Source organism: Phalacrocorax aristotelis, chromosome Z (genome assembly GCF_949628215.1).
Source record: "Phalacrocorax aristotelis chromosome Z, bGulAri2.1, whole genome shotgun sequence".
Lineage (NCBI taxonomy): Eukaryota > Metazoa > Chordata > Aves > Suliformes > Phalacrocoracidae > Phalacrocorax > Phalacrocorax aristotelis.
Window position 1 is genome coordinate 18753674 of NC_134311.1, and position 22117 is coordinate 18775790.

General features: G+C 41.2%; 1 protein-coding gene across 2 annotated transcripts in view; it reads left to right on the forward strand.

Moving 5' to 3' along the window:
- The window catches only part of GRAMD2B (GRAM domain containing 2B), a 46316-nt gene that overhangs the window by 12119 nt on the left and 12080 nt on the right, over nt 1–22117 (forward strand). The window contains exons 1-5 of one of the 2 annotated variants that reach the window (XM_075078721.1): nt 447–617; nt 14819–14941; nt 16959–17046; nt 17359–17425; nt 18402–18505. In XM_075078721.1, coding sequence (XP_074934822.1) covers nt 526–617; nt 14819–14941; nt 16959–17046; nt 17359–17425; nt 18402–18505 — 474 coding nt within the window. In that variant the 5' untranslated portion in view covers nt 447–525. Of the gene's footprint in view, nt 1–446; nt 618–14818; nt 14942–16958; nt 17047–17358; nt 17426–18401; nt 18506–22117 lie in introns of those variants that run through there. The other variant, XM_075078720.1, reaches the window with a different exon arrangement.

Here is a 22117-nt window from a genome sequence, read left to right on the forward strand (position 1 = left end):
CGCCTGCTTCACAAAGAGGCCAGGGCTCTCCTCACCGGCCACCTCCCCACCCCAGACCGCGCCTGCCCGCGTGAAACCGCATCTCCCGTCCCCTACGTATAAAACATTAAGGACACCCTTTGTTCGAGCCGGCGGGAGGCAGCCTCTCACGCCTCAACGCCCTGGCTAAATAATTTAAGGCGCGTAACGGATCGGCCACGCGGGGAGCGCGGGTTCCCGCTCCCGGGGCCGCCTCAGTCACGTCGCGGCCGCAGCCGGGGCCAACCCGCCCGCCGCGGCCCGGGGCAGCAGCCAGCCCCCGGACAGACAGACAGCCCCAGACTGACCGGCGGAACCGGTTTTTAGCGGCTTCCCACCGCGGGCCCGCGCTCTGACTCCAGCCGGCCCACGACAACGACGACCACAGCGGCGGCGCCCGCCCCGGGGCGGAGCGGGGGCGTGGGTGGGGGCGGGGTGGCCCGGCCCGCCGGTTGAGCGCGGTGGTGCAGCGGCGGCGACGGGGCTGTGTCGCGCCGTGCGGTGCCGATGGTTCTCATGACCGAGCAGCGGTGCGACGCGGAGGAACCGAAGGTTGCGCGGGCCGCCGGCAGGCGGGAAAACAGGGTCGCTCTGCGGCTGTGAGTACTGCCCGGGCCGGAGGGGCAGCCGCGGGGGGCTGCTCGGCGGAGGCGCGGCGGCGGCCGGGCCCTCTGAGGCGGAGGCGGCGGCGGCGGGCAGGAGCGGGCGGGGTGGGTAGGGGGAGCCCAGTGGGGGCTTCGCGGCGCCAGGCGTTGGCTTTGGGTGGAAGTTCATAGGGAAGTGTTGCCGAGGGGTCTCCGCCTCCAGGCTGAGATTAAGCACGAACATCTCCGCTTAGGCGAGACTCGCGCTCCTCAGGAGGCGGCCCCGAGCACAGCCTTAAACTCCAGTGCCCTACTTTTAGGAGCAAGGCGCATACATATTGCTTCTAGTGCTTTCATGCAGCAGCATGGAAATCCTTCTCTGCCGTGGCACAGAAACTCAGCAGCTCTACTTTATCGCTTACAGCAATGGGTATGGGCTCCAGTGGGAAGCTGTGATCCTCTTCTCTCCGTGCCAAAAAAACCCAGAACTTTGTCAAAAGTTCCCAAACTTCGATACAGGCAAGATGGAGTAAAACGGGAGTTCGGTCTGAATTCTGTCGCGGGCAGGGCCAGGCCGGGCCATGTCAGCGAGACGGTGGGCTCCCCACCACGGTCCTCACCCAGCCCGGCCGTGCCTGCACCCGGCCTCCTCCTGGCTTTTAACCTGACAGGTATTGTAAAAATAGAGCAGATGAAGAGATCAAAAATACTTAATATTTTTCATGAGGAAGAGGAGGCCTTGCTGGCTGGTAAAGGCTGCTTAGGCTAATTGATGGAAAGTGGGGAGTCGGAGGGCTTCCCATTCCATGGGCAGGAGGGCTCCCTGCACACCCCGAGGCCTGGGGACCTTAGGGGTTAAAGACTCCATCTCCTGCATTGGTCTTTGGCTTCCTGTGGAGGTCTCAAGTTGTTTAGGTGCTTGTATGCCATGGTAATGACCATCATCTGAAAACTGCTGGAATCAAGCAGCTGTCTGGTTCCATACAGGGCTCCCAATTCATTTGGGACTTGGCAGTCCCAAGGGTGCTCTTTGAGAAGTTAAGCGTATGTGAAAAAAGAAACTAAAAAAATCTGGGGCTTTCTCCTCCAAAGAAAAATAAAAGGTGACTTTCTCCTAATCTGGGATGATTCCATTCCCCAAAGAACTTTTCTTCACAAAGGTTTGATTGTAAACAGCGTCCAGGAGAAAGGAGAACAAGTTACCAGCAACTAGCTCTTCCTCTGGACAGAAATTCTTGAGAAGGTCTGTGCATTTCTTTTTTTCCAACTGTTGTATCCCTGGTCTCTAAGCAGGTGTATTCCCAAAGTATGTATTGCAGTGAAATCTGTTGCCAGAAATAACTTGCTTGTTAGCACTGGGAATCAAAGTGTCTTCTAACTGTCCTTTATCCTGTATGGTGTAGTCCCATCAGTGACTTCACATTAGAAATGAAGTGTAATTCCTTGGCCTTCTCTACAGCTGCCTGACTTCAAGCCTTGGGTCATGATTTCCCTCCCCCCCCCCCCCCAAATTATGCCAATAAACTTAATAAAGTTCTTCAGGTATGCAAGATCTGTATCTGATTTTTCTCTTGAACAGGACTAGGAGTCCAAGACGAAGTGTAGAAAGCTTGATGTCAGAGACACTGCACATGCAGCAGCTAACTGACCTGCTTTGTCCCCAGGTGTTTCAGTGCTGAATCAGCTACAGTTGTAGAAATGAGGTCTGTCTTAAACAGGTGATAAATGGGGAAGTCTTGCTCGCTATGACTCTCCTTTTTTTAGCTTCAGTTTTTGCTCGTCAGTAGAAATTAGGTGTCATGCAGAGGAGAGCTAGGTGGTCTGTTGCGCTGCGAGCTGCAGTGTTCAGCAGCGCTAGCCTGGGCAGCAGAAGGGTGAAAAGAATGGGGTAGGCAAAAGTTTAAATGCTTTGTCTTAAACTAGAAAATTGTTTAAGCATTTGCTGGCTGGAAACAAAATTGGAGTTTATTTGCCAATCCCATCTAACTGGTAGCTGGATCCTTCTGAGAAACTGCTGTGTTCATTTGACTGTGAGTTAATCTCAGAAACCATAACTTTGGTTTGACATATGTGAAGCTACAGGGGAGATTGTTCTGCTGAAGAACAAGAACAAAATCTTGGTTTTGATTCAATTAGAAGTGAACTTGCTAAAAGTTGGATCACTGAAGATTTGGTTTTAGAAAATTTCGTAAATAAGTGTGTGTGGTTGTGGAGCTTCATTCCCTTTGTGTACTTTTACAGAATACACACAACTAACAGAGTTCATACTGACCTCTATTGGAAAATAATCCTAGCAAAGTAATAGAGGCTTAGGGAATCTTTTAGTGTTTTCCAAAGCTCAGGGGAGAGAGGTTTATGTTTGTACTGCAAGCTGTACTTCCTGGAGGTATGGTTAAAATGTTGTTCTGTTTACTTTTGTAGCTCAGTATGCTTCTGCTGTTATGCTTCCCCAGGTGTCCCTGGGGGATAGGTGCTTCTGAAGGATTGAAGCTGTAGAAGTTTTTTGGAGTTTTTTTGTTGGATTGATTGTTTGTTTTTTTTTAATTATTTCAAGGTTAGATCTGAGAAGATAATATTTATCTGCCAGTCATTCAGGAAGCTTTATACAGAAAGAGTTAAGTACATTCATACTGATTAGAAAATGGGCTTCTCTGGCATGTTTAGCAATAGTTATATCTTTACAAAATTCGGAGTACATTTCTGTGGGTTGTACAACACCAGAGATAACATCCTGTGAAAGATGGGCACTGTTATTATGCACACCCAAAATAGTGATGTGCCAAGAGTTTGTCCTTATGTGGAGTTCCTCCCAAGCAAGTCAAAAGTTCCTGGATAGAGACATTTCAGAGTGGTGTTCCCTGACCGTTAAGTCCTGATGCAGCCTTGGACCAAAACGGAATTAACCCATGCATTGTATTTAGAGGATTTTTATTTTCCTGACTTGAAAGTGGGGTGTGTTATGTTTGTGGTGGTGCTGGACCTGCCTCAGAAGCTGTCAGCCCCAGTACAGGGACAACTGATGGAACAGTTATTGCGTTGTTGAAAACTGGGTGTGGGACATTAAGGAGAAATGGCAAAGGTGTAATAAATAACAAGCAGTTCATATTCCATGTCGGCATCCTTCTGCTTTCACACACGTTTGCATCTGTTGAAGTCCGTATAGCATTTTCTCGTTTCCACAGATAGTATTTGGCCTGGTACAATTAAATCTGTCTGTATTAGGGCAACATGCTGAGCTACTGTATGGTAAGATACCGCCAACATTAAGTGGCACATTCTGTCCTCTTACAGTTACAGCATAAGGTAATGTCCAGTTACTGAGTGTAACTTAAAGAAATGAGGAGGCTGGGACTTAAGACTCTGAAAGACATGGAAAGTTTTAGATGGATTTTTTTTGAGCAAAAATACGTTGCAAACACTGGGGGAAATATGCTACTGAAAGCAGTGGAAAATGCTTACAAGCAAATTACGTACTTCTGGGAAAAGAGAGAATGTGATTTTTATGGTTTGTTTGTCTGACGTGTTATGCTCTCATAACAGATGTTTTCTAATAACTGTTTATCAGTTGGTAAATTAAGAAACAACTGACTGACGGGCACATAGTCACAACTCACTAACTTTTTCCTCAACTCTCCTACTTCACAGAAATACAAAATGCAGCGAAGAAAGGGGAGGCTGTTTATTACTGATTCAGAGGTTTATTTCAGCTTTGATCCAGGTTAACTCCTTTAAAGCAGCCAAACTTACACTGTTTTTTTGTGAAAGGAAAAAGATGTAGCTATGTGCCTGTGTTATCCATGTGCTGTACATTCAGTGGATGAAGATATTAACACATATTAAGTATCATATTTTTTAATTCTTCCCTGGTAGTTCTTCCTGTTTTTATAGGGAAAGTCGTAATGCGTGATCTGAAAAGAAGGATGGTCTTGCAAAGTGAAACATTTAAATTTGAGGTGTGAGAGAAAAGAGGTTTCCAATCTGGATGACCTCCATTTGTTCATGATGATGTTTAATTCAGATGATTTTTCCCTTTTTCCCTGTCGTTCTTGGTTTATTCACTGTATATACATGCTTAAGTTACAAAAGCAGCTTTTTAAAAATAATTGTGCTGTGTTTAAATGCATGCCATTGATCTGAACAGCCTTTTCTTTGAACCAAAGTGCTTCATTGGCTAACCAGAAATACTCCCAAATGTGCTGCCTTTCCTGGTTATATGCAGTCTGTCGGAAATGCTTGTTAGGCGATATATACTACAGATAAGCTTTGGGCAGCAGGATTTATTGCTGGTATTTGACAGGTGATGCATAAACATAGTATCACCATATTGTCTTCCTATGGTCATCTCCATAAATGTTGCAGTCATGTGGTTAGAAAGTATGTGCTTATCTAGTGATTCCACTGCTGGGACTAGTTACCTTCATGCTCTGTACATAGCTGTTGCCGAGTCCATATATATCCTTTCCAGTTAACCTTTTTTGAGTTGTGTTACTGTTATGCCAGAGAGCTGTAGTGTTTTGTCTAGCAATCTTTACAGATCTCTTTTGTAGTACTTATTTTAACCAAAATTCATGGGTGTCTGTCTGCATCCAGCCAGGTGGATCAGCAAAGTCTCTTCAAATATTGTTGTCACAGAGCAAATCATTTCTATGAGGATAATAGTACATCAAGACAAGTTGTCTTTCCCTGTTTCTCCACTTTTCCTTGAAAAGAAACTTCTTGCTTTATCTAGAAAATCTCTTAGCTACCCAAAATTACAGAGAGATTGCTTTCTTGCCAGAAAGCTGTAAACAAGTATCTAACACATGCATTTTTCCATAATGCAAGGGTCAGTGGGAGATTCTAGGAGGTCATGGGCAACTGCTGCCTGCCAGCCCGTTGTGTAAGGCCCTTGTCTCCTCTTTATAAAATGGCATGGTGTGCTGTCTTATGCTGGGGTGATTGTTACGGTAATGGAATTAAGTACTGGGAGGTGGGACACCTGAATTAAAAGGGAGAACCAGGGATTGTAGGGTATGTACAAGGAGAACACCGTTGCCTCTTCTCAGTTCCCTGGTAACTGAACTTCAGTGCTGTACTGAAGTATGCACTTCCTTTAACTTCTACCTGGCACTGACTGCCTTCTGCCCTCATCCTTGAAAAATAGCACAGAAGGTGTGGGAGGTTAATTAGCTTCCAGAAATAGTGGCAGGAAATAATGTGCAGGTTCTGGATAGGCAGCAGAGAAACTCAGCAGGGTAGAGGGTGTAGAGACAGACTGAGGCCTTCCTCCTCCGTTGGTAGATGGGGAAAGCCTTGTATTTACCTTACTATGAAACAACAGTTCCTGACATCGCCCCAAAAACAACCATACCTAGGCATGTCCTCTACAGAGATCCGTTCCTGTAGGTGCTTCAGTGGTTTAGCCCTCTGGGAATCTCAGTTTAGGCTGTTTGTGAAAGATAGGCAGACTAGGTGAAAGACTCCTGATGGTAATTTTGTAGCTACCATTTATGCTATACTAGTTCAGGAAGAGCTGTTTAGGTCTGTTCAGCCTTCTTCTGGTCAAGAAGAAGTGCTATGGTACAAAAGTCCAGTAAATAGCAAAATTCTATATACACCCATTGCTTTTGTGAAATTTTACAATACATGTGAATATGCTATGGCCAGCATAGGAGAGAACGGGTGTTGCCTTGGAGGACAGCGTGTGGACAGTGGAAAGGCTCATACTGAAGGAGGAGATTTACAGAGCATTCAGACTCAGTGTCCTGGTGACACAGAAAATAAAAAGTCAAGCTGGCCCTAAGAGGGATCTGACCACCATGTGCCACATCTGATTCTAATAAGAGTATCTTTTTCCAGGTCTTAGCAAGAAAAATCATTCCTTATATGCAGTGTTGCAGTCAAAGGCACTGTTGTGATTAGTGTCAGACCCACTGTTGGAAGCTACTGTTTCCTACTGTGAAATAATAGCTCTTGTATTAGGTTATCTACATTGTTCTGGTCTTTTCCGCGAACACATAGATGGGTCTTTAAGAAAAATTACAGGTTGCAAAGATATAATTATGGGAAATTCAATATTGCCAGACCCTTGGTGAACAGTGACCCTCAAGCAGTGATTTCACTTTGATCAGCTTCTATTCTTGATGGAAGGTGTGATGAAACAGGGTAGACAGACATAAGTAGATGCTCCTTTTCATCTCAATGTTTTCCATTAGGCCTTCTTGTGCACTGTTCTTGCTGGGGAGCACGCAAAAAACATACTCAAGCATCCCTTGAAATATCTAAATTTTCTCTGCTCAATTAGTGTTGCCTTTTAAACAGAGAAACCTCATTAATGATCATGGCTTATCTGTTGTCAATGCCAGTTCTCAAAGAAACTGCTGCATGATCAAACCTAACCATCTTTCTCTTTGTTTATATCCTGTCTGAAGAACCAAAATTATTTTTTCCCTATATATTGATTAAAACACTTCGTGCGCAGCATATTGACTCATTATTTATATGCAGCATACTGAGTCATTATTTCTAAAAGTGCCATAAAACAGAAACTTCTCATCAGGTGATCAGTGGCAGCTTCATTTTTTAACTTTGTTTTTCTTAAGCAGCAGAGAAAGGAATAAAGGTGTTGATATGACTGTTCCCAAACCTCTGTTATCTTCTCTAACTGTTCTGCATTCTTAATAGCAGTTAATATAATTGCTGGTATCAGCCTTTTTTTTTTTTTCTTTTAAATCCTAATTCAGGCTGAAGAATTTTTTTTTTTTTCAAAAACACAGTTAATGCTGGAAAACTGGCAGCCAAGTCTTGTGTCATGTGGAGGCATGTTGCTTTGGAGTTCTTCTCCCAAAAAAGGGAGACGTGGCTTCAGGTAATGAGGCCAAACCTTTATGCTTATGCTCTGGTGATCAGGCCTTATTTGTAAAGATGCTTATGTTGTTCCAGAGAGAGTTTTGTGTTGTTTCTGCCTGGGTTATGAGTTACGGAGCAGATCTACTCGATAGATGCCTACGAGGTCATACTGAACATGTAGACTATGCATAGATGCTGTATTTATCCTTCTTATGGAATTCTGTATAGAACAATTGGTAGACCTGTCACTGAAGTGCCTTTGCACTTTTTTGCACCCTGAACAAGTTGTAGATCAGGAATTCTTCTTTCTCCTCCCTTTTTTCTCTTACTTCTAGAAGCTAAAATAAAATAAAAATGCGATCTGATATAAGGCTGCAGGCTTCCTTTTCAGTAGGAATTGTGATCCTGTTTTTTGTCTTGTTCTGGGTTAGAAGATAAGGTAGGCTAGAACTAGGAGATAGGAAAACCTTTCCCCCTAAAGGCTGCCAGTGAGTTGGAGAATGAAAAGAATGCATATTCCAGTCCAAAGTAGATGTAAATGAGTGTCTCCCCTAAGGTCTTTTGGATTTGGCCATGCTTGTGTTCAGTTAAATAGTTGTTGGTCACCCTGCTGAGATGGCCATGCAAGCTACATCATGGGTATTTCATGCAGCTGAGTGAAGATACATACAACAGGGCTTTTGCTTTTTGAAGTGGATATCTGAAACAGAAACCCTTGAAAGGACAAGAGAGCTAAATGGCTTTTGTTCCTGTTCTAGTGTTAACTTAATAAAATATCTTTTTATAGTGTCTCATGTTTCAGAGCACAGGGAATTCTTCTGCATGTTTTTTTTTTTTTTCCTACGGAACTTGATAGCAGTCTGGTTTTGATTAGACAGGGAATACAGACAGTTAATAATAGATTGTATTTAAAGCAGAGAATTTACATACTTGCTAATGATGTCTGTGGTGCCACAGTGATCTTGCTGGTGTCCAAGTGGTAAGGTAGTGTGCAACTTGATCTGGTTATTAAGTGAAATGTCTATTCAGTTGAGGAAAAAAAATTTACTTCCTCAAACCTTAACAGTGTTGGAGGGGCTCCTGTTCAGACTCAAAAATTTGATCCATCCTTCTAATAAAGACATAGCAACACAGGCTTATGAAACTACTCACACATGATCAATTGTGTTCCAAGATGTAGCTGTAAAACAGAACACAGTAAATATTCCTGAAACTAATTTCCTTCATATATAAAAAAAAAAATTCACAATTTAAGAAGTCTTTTAACAATCAGGTTGGTTCCTCTTTAGTGCTAGCTGACCTCAAGATTCCACCTGTCCCTGCTGACCTGTTTCATCCTAGGCATTCAGAGAAACACGAGGTGTATATGCATGTGTGTCCATCCATATGGATATGATAATTAATGTGCAGCTTTGTAACTTTGACTCCATTATGCCAAGTTTGAGTGTGGTATTGTGAGAAGAGAGTTAGCCTACACCTTGAACAACCTGAGGTAGTTAAATCTCAGTCTGGTTCATACCTATTCATATTAAAATCCCAACCTTTTCCTTCGTGTAGGCTTTCACATCTCTGCTCCTTCATTAATGCTTTGCAGCTCTCCATATTTGGTATAAATACATCTGCTAGCTGTATATCTGTCATACAAAATCCATAAGAAATGCCATACTTTCAGAATCATCTGCTTTACTTCCTTTACTCTTCAGCCTTAAGTACAGGCTGCGTACTAAGCATATGAAATTATACAGATACCAAATGCATACATTATGGCTATCCTTAACATCTGTTATAGCAGCTGTTATGCAGCTCTCTGCTCCATTGTGGTTAGGGTAGCTCATTTTCTACCTGTTTTGATAGTTTTTGAGTCTCAGTGATAGTCAATCTTTGGCTTTCCATTTGCACAGTAAAAGTGATACTTGGTCATAGCATTATTCTGAGGCATGTTTTTTAGGAGATGTATTTTCTCCCATTAACAGTGCCATGTGCCACATAATACTGCAGCATGGCTGTAGAGCTACTGGAGGCATTTTGCCTCTGAGTGACCAGAATGTGTAGGAATAGACAATGTCTAAGTCCTTTACTTGAGCACTGTTGTTAGCTTATCCAGTACAGAGACCACTCTAATCTGCTATGAAGAGGACAGCGGGAGAGTTTACAATGGAAAAGTTATTTTCTTCCATGCAGGGGTATAATAATTCAACTGTGTAAGGTATGAAAGCAAGCTGATCAGACAGAGCACTCCAGATTCTGATTACACATCCACAAAAGATTTGTTCAGACTAGTGTGGCATAGAAAAGGTGTTTAGTGGAACTATGGGACGTACCTTCTGAAAGAAGATTTAAGACTTAAGACAGTCCTAGCAAAAGCAAGGTTGAGATGATTGCACCTTCAGGGTATGATAGGTCAAGGAAGGTCTGTGTTGAGGCAGCCTCTGGCCTGCAGCGTGCTTAGCAGGGTGTCCTTTCAAGCGCTAGCACATTTCATCTTACCCCCTTGCAGTCACCTCTGCTTGAAGTGTGTTGCTGTTATGTCTCATGGATTCTGCCTAGATAAATCTCTTCATCCTGCTCCCTCTCCTGTGCTTTCAAGCCTGCCAAAGCCTGTCATCGTGATTTGGGATCCTGAAATACTTGGAGCCTGTCCCTTTGGCTTCTAGTTTCTGAAAGAGTAACCAAATCCATTGTCTGAAGAGACTCAGTCTGGGAGTAAGAACAGCTTAAATAACACTATCTGTTAGTATTTGGGCCTGTCACGCTACTTTGATTCCTTTGTCAAATCCTTTCATTCTGCTAACAGCTACGTAGTAAATCCAGTAGTACCCAACAGAACCAAAAGATATGGAATGTAATTGTATTTGTGACAGATATTTCCACATATGTTGTACCAAGCATGGTTGTGGACAGTAGGGGAGAAATTACTCCACACTCTTGTTTAATCGTTTACAATAATACAGCACTCTAACTACTGTTGCAAAATTAATCCTTTTCGTATAAAAGAGACAAAGCAGGAAAACAGGGCTTCTAAGGTAACATGATCCATTATGTAGGCTCCATCAGCAGAGGGAATGTTGCAGCAATGCTGGCTCACATAAAACCCTAGGGAAATATTGGTTTGGCTGCAGTTATGCAAACAATTGAAGTTGTAGCTAGCATCTCTAGTTATTCAAGATGCCTTTTTCCTCTTATGTAACTGATCTGCAGTTTGTGGACTGGGGGACTGGTTTGTCACAACTTCTTGTGGCTTCTGAACTTTTTATACCTGTTATCATGCGGACCAAGTAACATGGGTCTCCTTTGGGGGTGGATCTGAGGAAGCTTTGGAAAAAGGTATGTATGGTTGTAGGGAATTAAAGACAGTTGTGGAGTTTTCTGTCTCTCTTACATATAACTGAGAAGTAGTCATGTCTGGTAAGACTGTATTGGGGTTGTCAAAGACAACAGTTTTTCTTTAAGGCTCACCTTTCAAACCGTGGCCTATTAGCACATCTCTCATGTTATTTCTGATCAGTGCTTCTTATTTTGAAGTTTTGAAAGGAACGGGAAAAATTTATATTTTAGATTAGTGTTTTTCTTTTTTTCCCTCCTGAAAAATCCCCATTAATATGGCACAGCATAATTTTAACAAGAAGTCAGAATTTTTCAGGTCCTTAAGAAGATTAGCACCAAACAAGAAAACTTTTTAAAGTTCAGGAAACTTTCTGCACTATGAGGAACTTGACACACCTGTCTGTCAGAAAGTTTCACAGAAGCCATTCAAATCAGAAGAGGTGAAGTTCCTCTGACTTTTGAAATACATTGATGAATAATGCACTTCTGAACACTTCCTGAGAGTCAAACTTAGTTCACTTCTTTGGTTAATGTATTTCATAGTACTTTCCCTTTTCTGTGATTTAATGTTAAATTACTCAGTTCAGTTATTGGTGTATATTTAAAAAAGGAAAATAAACATTTATTGCAAGAAGTTTAGAGTGCTTGCAACTAGCGTTTATTTTAACTTGCTTAGATACAAGATATGATCCCATAGTAAGCACAAGCCTTGGCTTTGAAAATACTCCCTATGACAACTGTTCTCTATTTGGAAAAAAGAGACAACTTTGGTTTTTTTTTATTTTAGCTGCTGTTTTAAATAGGCTTGGTAGTAGTACCCTATACACAATATATTCTGTATATTTGAAAAATCAGAATCACAGAATGGTGGGTGTCAGAAGGGACCACTGGAGAACATCTTGTCCAACCCCCTGCTTGAGCAGGCACACCTAGAGCAGGGGGCACAGGAACGCGGCCAGGCAGGTTTTGAATGTCTCCAGGGAAGGAGACTCCACAGCCTCCCTGCGCAGCCTGTGCCACTGCTCTGGCACCCTCACAGGAAAGAAGTTTCTTCTCATATTGAGGTGGAACTTCCTGTGTTCCAGTTTGTGCCCATTGCCCCCTGACCTGTCTTTGGGCACAGCTGAAAAGATCCTAGTCCCATCGTCTGGACACCCACACATTAGATATCTATAGGTATTTAGGAAACCCCCCCTCATTCTTCTCTTCTCCAGGCTGAATAAACCAGAGTCTCTCAGCCTTTCCTCATAAGGGAGATGTTCCAGTCCCCTGATCATCCTTGTAGCTCTCTGCTGGAATCTCTCCAGTAGTTCCCTGTCTTTCTGGAACCAGGAAGCCCAAAACTGGACACAGTACTACAGATGTGGCCTCACTCGGGTGGAGTAGAGGGGGAAGATAACTTCCCTCAACCTGTTCGCCACACTCCTTTTAATGCACCCCCAGAAAATGTTATTTTTCATATCAACAAAGTCCTGTTGTCGCAAAGTTTACATGCTTTGCCTTGATACTTGCAAATGCAGTTCAATATACGTGACAATTGCTAACAGGTGTAGTGAGTATCCCTTTGTTTCTTACATGCACTTGATCTAATTTTTTTTATGGATTGCTCACTTTTGTGCTCTTTTTACAAAGCATTTATGAATCCTGACTCACACATCAAAATGTAAGGAATGCTTTAATTTGCTTGTGACTTGAACAATATTGTACTCTTTTTAGGTTATACCTGTGATCTGGCCTTCTCTAGGTCAGCTAAGATTCTTCTGATACTTTAAAGACACCTACCAGGAACTTAGCTGCTGTGTGGAGCTATAGTTATCAGAAGTGTAAGGACAAATCCTTATGTAGTTTTTCATTATGTGAAGGGGGCATATGGTACGTAAGGTAAAGGATAGACATAGCAAGACCATATCAGCTAGTAGGAATACACCCAGTTGCTACTGTCAGTAGCATGTGTTAAATGGATGAAGCTCATCACACCTGAGATGTGTTGTATGAAACTCCTGCTTTATTTGGGTACATTCTCCTGTTCTCAGCTGCAGAAGACGATCACGGAGAGGTGTCCAGACTGACATGAGATTCCTCAGCACTTCCACACACAACACTCAGCAGGGTTAACATGTTCAGATGCCCTAGCTCTCCACCATCTGAAAGCAGCCAGAGGGAACAAGTTCAGACAGTAGAGGTTCAGTAGTGGTTAATAGGGAAGACAGACAGGATAGGTAGGGCTTATAGGTTTAACTGCAAAGTAGGGATTAATTTATTGGTCAGGGAAAAGGAAATATGAGTGGTAAGTAAATAAAGCATTTAAGAGCAACAAAACATCTATGTTAGCAGGTGTAAGTGAACACTAAAACCTGTATTGTAGGTATTTTTGAAACAAATTTGTGGGTGTGATACAGGCTGCTTTGATCAGTCAATAGCACTGCTGTGTAAGAATAGAAGGCTGCTCAAGGCAATGATAGACACCAGTCAGGCTCCAGGCTGAAGCAACTACGTCTTCAAAATGCTCTATGTCTTGTAGTCTTATTCATTTGGGAGTTTCCATGGTGCCTTGCTCTTTTGAAATGCAGGTGTGATTGAATATGACAATTTTGCCTCACCCTGTTCCTCAGCAATGGGGAAACAATTGGTTTTTTCCCTAATGACTTTATTATGTAACGCTTTCAAGTATACACAAAGTCTAACTTGGGAAGTGTCAGTTGTGTCCCTGTGGTGGGGAGTGCTAAGGGTTGAGGAAGGATTAGATAGGGGAATAGTTGCTGTGCATAAACATCAAAGCCCTTGAGGACAAGTCTCAGCACCAGTAAGGCGAAACTCTGTGGCTTTTGTCCTGTGACATAAGCTCTAGTTTAGCTGCGAAGCAGGACTCCACATCATTAGGTCTCAATTAAGATGCTGTGAGGTGTATCTTCTAATCTTATTCACCAAAGTGAATCAAAGCAATGGATCTTTTTATGCCCTTCCTAAAAGAAAATGGAGATTAATTACTCTGGGAACCTCTGTCGGCAAAACTTTTGTCTTTTTAGGAAAAGAAACTGTTTATTGCCAAGACACCCTTACATGACGGCAGTGGCTGTGTTGTTGCCATAAAATTGCAGAAAATGAACATTATAGTGGAAAGCTTCTGGTCATTCAGGCCTGGCTTTAAGTTAGTGAGCAACATGGTTTGACTTTCTTCTTCAATGCTAAGAGCATCCTGTAATCTTTCTGAGGCTTTAGTCTTCTGAGGGAGGGTGTGTGTATATATTTGTGATGTCTTATTTTAAAGTACTGTCATTCTTCATTTAATTGTTTATTAAACTGCTATTAATGACAGCTTTTTTCCCCTCTAAATTTTCTGTGTTAACATTTTATTAGAAAATTATGAAAAGGGAAGCCAGGGAAAATCTCTGATGGCACATGTCTTAGCCCTCAGACTCTAGTTCCTTAACATGTATTTCTGAGGCAGTGGCATGTGCTGTGAAAGGGCAATGCACTGTAGTGGCAGTGCTGCTTTTGTAAACTAAACCCAGCACTTTTGATACTTTGAGAGGACCCTTTATTGTGAAAATCCTGCAGGTGCTCTCTCACAGGAGAGGTAAGTGAGAGGGAAAATACTACCCAGCTTCCTCTTGCAACACTGAGCCACAAATAATCTGCTAAGTGCTAGGTACTGTCATGCAGGATGTTTTTCTCCCAACTTGCCAATCAAATTAATTTCCATTAGTCATCGGGCCTGAGTACTGAACATGGAATGCATTTTTCCTAAATGAGACATTCTCTTTGGAGTGGAAGCTAGAGCTACGAATTTTGTGAGCGCTGAAATATCCATGGCAGTATTTCAACTTTCCTCTCTTCATTGCTGAAATTCCAGTACTGGAGCTCAGAATACTGTTCAGATGTGTAATACTGTCAAGTCAGTAGATGAAGGCCTTTCAGGACCTTAATATAAAAGTTATGTTATGATTTCGTTCTTTAATATGTGCTGTATTGTCAACATGTTGCAGTGGCATTTGACATTGGTATGAATCCTGCAGTACATATTTCTCTTTTCTTTTTTTTTTTTTTCTTTTCTCCCTCTGCAGTTCAGATGGAGAAAATGGAACAGATGAAAAAAGAAAAGCAGGAAGATCGCCTACTCTGTTGCTACAGACCCCTACCGGTGAAATGGAGTATTTTGATGACCGGAAAAAAGTTGATGTTGCTAGGTAATGTCAGAATTGCTGTCAGTTTTTCTTCTAGTCAGATAATCAGAATGGTTACAACCCATTCAAGAAGCTATGCTGAAAAGCAAGATTCATCAGACATCCCAGTTGTGGGTTAGCTTGCACACTATGCAAGTAAACAGGAATCAGAGGCACCTTCCACGGGTTGTTCCGTTACCTACCACAAGCAGTCACAATAGTGGGAATTTAGACTTTGGTCTGGCTTAGCTTCCCTGTTCTAGGAAAAAATACATTGCACTGTTTGGTGCCACTGCTAGTTACATGCCTTTCACAGTCAATTTGACAGGCAATCAAACTGAGCTGCAGCTTGAGTCCTAAGCTGTTCCCAGAACACTTTCATGCTGGAATATTGATTGTCCATGGTAAAGATATGACAGAAGTTGCATCAGATTATTGTAATGTCTCTGCAAAAGTAGTCATTCTTCCTTTCTTGAAGAACTAGAATGCTCCTCTAAAAAGAGGAGGGCTTGAGTACAAATTTTGCATCCCTTTCACTTTGTCAGCTGAGCAGCCACTGCAGAAGTCAGCAGCCAACCTGTCACTGTGGTTTTGGTCACAAGGCAGATATTTAAAAAACATCACTTGATTTCCTGAAGCATCTTTGAGGGGAAGGTATCTGAAGAAAAATGTGACTACTTTGTTGTTTTTCTTGCAAACTCTCAGTCTTACCTCTCACATACAGTGTAATTGACTGTGTGCTGGTGAGGGGTTGGCATAAGTTTTTTGTAAGGTTTACTGTTCATTTCAGTTTGACCTGTACTTTACATAGGCACACAAATACATGTACACATGTATTTTAGAGTTTTCTTCTGTGGGAGACCACCTGACACATGCAGCCAGACCCCTGCTATTTAAATCAGTCATACTGTACAACCACTTCCCTAAATCCAGCTATATCTCCATTACGCTTGGGGGTTCTTTCTATCACCCTTACAGTTTTTACTGGAAATCCTGAACCTCTCAAGTTTAGGACAGCAAAGAAGACTTATTGTACAGGGTAAGGTGCAGTAACGGAAACTTTTGTAGCACCTTTCTTTCCCTGTTGAATTGTTAGTACAACATGTTCTTCAGGTCATTCAGTACAGGAGTCCTGTGTTGTGTTTCTTTTTCTGTTCTTCAGTCTGCATCTGAAGGCCTCTAAAAAAGAGCTACCTTATTTTTATAGCCTGTTGGTAATGCTTTTTTTCTGTGCTAAATAGCTCTCAGAAGTAATTTCTCTTCTTAATGTATGAAACATTGTTTTCCCACCTCTGCATTTGTTTTTCTGAACAGTCCATGCCATTAATATCTCCTGTATAAAATGAACAAAACTCATTTTCCCAGCCGTCTGCAGACTTTCTTCTGTACTTGTTCTACTCTAGACTTGTTGGGGTTTTGGCTGTTTTTCTTTTTCCAATGTGAATGGCTAGAGCTGTACAGGTACAGCTTGCTACACAACCAGCACTCACAATTCCCTTTCATCTTGGGGATTACTGGTTATCTTAATTATTTCATTGCACTGCACTACACTGTTCATAGCCATCCTCTGACTCGTGCACCTATGTTTCTTCCCGGTTGCATATTCCAGACGGTCTCACATTTTGTATATAAGTTCATAGTGTTCAGTACGCTACCTTGCACTCTCAGCTACTAAGTTTAATCTTACTTGCATTAGTAAGTAGCATGCTTAGTGTTAGTATTTCACATGTCTCCCAGAAACAAATGGAGGTGGAGCTAAGCACTGTGATAATTGATTAAGTTACAAAAATGTCTTGAACGTTTTCACTTCCTTCCAACTAGTAATTTAGAAGAGTCCTTCTAAATTAAAAGACGACCTTCAGTGAGGGCTGGCATGGTTTAAGAATAAGATATACTCTTCATTGCTGCATAATCCTTGATGAATCAGATAATAGTTATTAAAGGCTTAATACGTTTCATGGAAAAACACATCCTGTTGATAACTTACCAAGACTAATGAACTGAGGCCAAGCTTATATGGAACGCCTTTTTTAATCTTCAGGACAAAGAACAGCACGGATAGTCCACTCCTGACAATGGATATCAAGAGTGACTCCAAGATTGAAAGGAAAAAGCATGCCTCAACTCAGGTAGGGCAGAGGATGGACTTGTTTGTTTATATATATTAAGGGTAAATACATTACTACCATGAGAGCCCCCTTGTTTAGCAATATTATAGTTCATGGTTGTATAAGGACATAGACTGCCTTTCATCACTGTGTTAGAGTATGGGGAAAGCAGGATACAGACTTAATATCCACATAGCAAAAATGAGGATTTATTATAAAACAAGTGGGCAAAATGAGAAGGTATTGGGAGGACAGGAAGTGGAATGGATCACTTGATTGTAAGAATATCTAATAAGGTGTGTGTCTCTGGGTGTGGGGCTTTTTGTTTTTTAGCTGAAGGCAAATGCACAATTTCATAAGCTGTTTCTAGATGTTCCCATGGATGAGCCACTGAAACAAAGTAAGTATTAACCCCCTTGTCATTGCTGGCTATGGGTCTGAGCTAACGTTGTGACCTGCCAACTGTGGTGATGTACAGGAGGGACTACCTAAATTTTAAAAATCTTAAACTTCAGCTGCCTAGAGCTACAAGGCCTTCATCTGCATGCAGTGGGTGTTTTTGTAGTAATCTTGTAAAACTTAGATTTTCAGATGCTGGGCATCTTTGGGAATTGTAGCCCACTTTGCAATTCTTAGCAGAATAACCTAGTGCAACATTTTTGGTACTGAAACTTCCTTACTAAAGGCACTACTTAATTTAGATGGCACTGGTCTAGTGACTAGCGTGAGTTTTTGCTGCTGCTCTAAGATTTAAAAACACTGGTAGAAGAGGTAGGAGAGGACTTTAAATGTTTAAAGATTCTACTGTTTTCTGTGGTAGTTATAACAGGTGAATTCTACAAGGTATGTGTAAGAAAAGTTTCTTGAAAGGAATACGAGGGAAGCATTTCATGAGTGAGAAATGGTTTGCTCAATGGCTGTGAAGTAAAAGCAGTATTACTTCATGTGTGCTGTACCTCTGTTGGTCATCTAGTCCCAGAAACTGCTATAGAGCTAAAAGTTTAAAGCTAAAACCTTTTATTAAGCTCTTCACTTTTACATAAAATAGTTACCTGAAAGATAGTCAAAAAGTTTTTAGGAAGCTGGGTAGTACTCTTTCAGAAAGTATTCTTGGCTTCTGGGAGCCAGTTGTGTGTTATTATGCATTTCAGTCTTTGTCCTTCAGATATTTTAAGTCTAAACGTAGGCCTGTGAAATCTTTTGAGCATGTTGGTATTAGTTAAACTTCTTGACTATTTCAGGGTTTGACAGTGTTTATCAAAAGGTATATGCTTAAACAAATTATGGCATTGAAAAAACAGCACAAAAGCCAAACTGATAACAGTTGGCTTGGGTTGTGGTTACCTTAAAGATGGTAGAGTATCTGTTTGTTTCAGGTTTTACCTGTGCTCTGCAGAAAGAAATTCTGTACCAAGGAAAGTTATTCATTTCTGAAAACTGGATTTGCTTCCATTCCAAGGTTTTTGGTAAAGACACTAAGGTTAGTAAACACTTTAAATACAGAACAGTAATGCTATTCCTTAACAGTTTATTCATCACCAGAAGTTCGCTTTATTATGCAAGGCTAGAATACTACTAATACTTCTAAGTATTATTGAATACAGTCACTGTTCAGAAGCGATGCCTGAAAGTCACTCTATAACAGGACCACTATTATTATTAAAGATTGAGTCTCTTTCTTAAGGACTTCCTGTCTGAAAAAAATAGTTGAAAGGAAAGGATTTGACATGCAGCGGTGAGGGCATTGCCAAGCCCATGTAGCATAAACTGTACAAAAATGTCTCTCTTGAGGTAAGTATGCAGAAGAGAAGGAGGAGGAGGAAGGAAGGCTGAAAAATATGAGACTCTAGCTGGGGAACTGGACGGAAAGCCCAAGCATATGAAGACAATTAAAGAGGAAGAAGTAAAACTGGCTTCTGATATGAGTGACAAAGGTCTTTGAGGGATTCTTCTAGCACTCCTTCTGTTCTGTGTAAACAGAGAACAGGGAAAGAAAAACCAGTTTGCTAGGTTTTTACTTGTGAGCCTGATACGAAGTGCAGAAAAGGGACATGAACAGTCCTAATTCACAAGACTGTCATTTACTCTTTCGCAGTGCAGATATGACCCACCCAAGTCTTGGGCCCCCTATTGTGAATGATATGCATACAGATGAAAACCAAAGCCTTTCCCAAAAGACTTGTGTTCTGATTCTGTTGATTTGGAGCTTCTGGAGTGGTTTTCTTTGCTTACATAAACTCTACTTTGTTTTTGAGCTTTTATTGGAAAACAGCTCAATTTGCTGCAAGAATTTCTTCGGCTTCTTTCTCAAATACTTCCTTGAACAAAATTCCTGGTTAGATCCAGACCCTCTGTCAGTGAATTGGGTGCTGAAGCCAGTTTAGGAGTTGACAGTATCACATTTCTCTGCTGTCAACCATTTTGATGGAACACGATCAATCTTCGAAATGGCTTCTAAGAAGGTGGAGTAGGTTTAAAGAATACTTAAAATTATTAAGAACACATTGCTCGTAGTGACCTATTGGGTTATTCTGTTCTACTGCTTGGCCCTGGAAACTGGGTTACTGTTGATTCCTAGTTAATGGGTTCTATTAGTTATACGCAGTACATTAGTGCAGATGGTGTATATGCCAGTGAAAGCCATGTGACACAAACAAGGAAATCAAAATCAACAAATGGTTAGGTACTGTCATTCATAATTAGTAACAGCTATCTTAACAATTGGCTTCATTCAAATTGAAGCTGCTGCACTAGCAGTCTCCTGTTCATCACAAAGGTGACTACTTCAAACTGTGGGAAAGCTTTCTAGATTCAAACTAAGCTAATATATAAAAATCTGGTAGAACTCTACCAAGTAGACTAGAAAAACCTGGAAAAAAGGTGCAGAGGTGCAGAATGATAATGATGTATTACCAGGAAATTGTCAACAGCGTTTTAAATGCAGGACTATATACATATTTATGTGTGTGATGAAAAGGGAAAACCTATTACAAGATAGGGTAGAGTCAACAGTATTTGTAAATGTGTCTGTAGTGATAGTCCAAATTATTCAATTCTGGGTCATTGTTTTCAGAAAACATTGCAGGGAAAATGAAGAATTAAGGGGATAGGCCTGATCATTTACTTCCAGCTGTCTTCCTCTACCCCTGCAACACACACTTAAAGCTGTGTTCAGTCACATACAGCAAGCAAAAGCTTTTAGGAATACCATCAACAAAAAAGCAGGAAGATCAGGGATATAATGAAAAATAATGTAATGGGAGGGGGAGGAGGAAATCAAGCTTGACAGGAAGAGGAACCTTCTTAGCACTCAGATACACTGACAAAGTTTCCAAGACAAAAAACCTCTATTGCTTAGAACTTGTAAAACAATTTAAGGTTAATGATAAAGTGTTTTATTGTGAGAAATAGCAACTATTCACATTCTAATAATTTTTTCAACAGTAATTCTACCTGCAGAGTTTATTTTGTTGAAAGCTCTGGTGGGGGGGAATAGCTGTGCAAGTCGGCAGATTTGAATCTGCAGTGTACACTGCATATTCAAAACCAGAAGACTGCTTCTGCAGGACTGAACAGGCTTTGAAAGACATCACTGTCTTTCCAGGTAGTTCTGTTTTGGCTATATGTATTGGCCTTGAGTCTTTCCTGGACCTAAGTGTTATCTTACACATTTTAGTTGCTTCCCAAGTTGCCTGCAGGTAAACCTTGTTTCCTGAAATAATTATTCCTTCAGATAGAAAAAAGTACTTTGATTTTGCCATTTTTATCTAACGTTGGGGTAACAGTGCAGTAAGCAAGTACTTAATCCCACTTTAATACACATTAGTCTTGATTACAGTAATATTATCAGTCAAAAGTAGCATCCAGTAGAATGCCATTAACATCTCTGATTTAAGGTTCTTCAAGGTGACCTGAACCAATTAGAAAACTTCTAAGCTGCTTTTTTATCATTATTATGAGCAGGTTTTCTGCTGAAAAATCTTTTGTTTTGGTTTGGTTTTTTGGTTGTTGTTTTTTTGTTTAAGTGATGTAGATTCTGTTCTGAGTACTTGAGGATTCTGGGTTTTTCCCATCAAACACACGTAATAGCTGGTCCCTTCTCCCCACTCCCAGAAAAAGCTGTTTTGAAAACTCCTGCAAAAACTTTGAGGAAAAATACAATGTCCGGTTTAGGAGGAAAAGGTATAGTGGAGGACCTGTTTAATTACCCATTTTCAGAAGACATGCCTTCTGAAGCAGGACAAATAGAGCTGATATTAAAAAAAAACAACAGAACAAATGATGGCTAGATTTACAAATTCTTAGATCCAGGTCTGCGACTAAGATAATTAAAATTATTTGCGTTGGGTTGGGTTGGGTTGGCTTGGGTTTTTTTCTGCGAGCATACTTTTTTAGCAAAACTAACTACCAACTAAAGAGAGAGTTTCTAGCCCTTAGATAACAAAAAGATAATACTTGGCCAGCCATGCTTAAACAGTGGCTGGCAATCTTGTGACTAACATACACAAATATATCTTTTTTGTTACCTGAAACAATTTTTCATTTCATGACTGTGTTGCTGTTCTGAACAAAATTAACAATGTTATAGGAAACTGGGCACAAAGTAACTTCATTCTCCTTCTGTGCTAACATGTCTTTAATTCTATGCTCTGATCGCTTGTAGAACAATCTTTAGACACTTCTAATCTTGCTTCCAAATTTGTCAGGGAGTTGTGATAGTGTGTGCCAAAGCAATTTTTAACAGGAGCTGTATACTAATAGTATATCCGGGATTATTATAGTTGCCTAACTCGCTAAGCTCTAGGCTTTTCAAATGAAAGTCAAATGAGGTATTTGGTCCTTTGTAATATGGAGTTTACAAGAAGAGCCTATACAGAATATCTGAAGTGAAATAGCCTGAAACTTAGCAGGCATTAAGCCAATGGGATTGGCTGTAAATACAAAGTGGGAAGGAAAATTGAGAACTTTTCAATGTAAATGTAGACAGTCTGGATGGCGCACACAGGAATCTGTTAAATCAGTGGGTGTGTGGGTATTGCATCTTTCAACATCGTGGAAGGATGAGCTGTTTGCTTAGCTGCTTGTTGCAGAC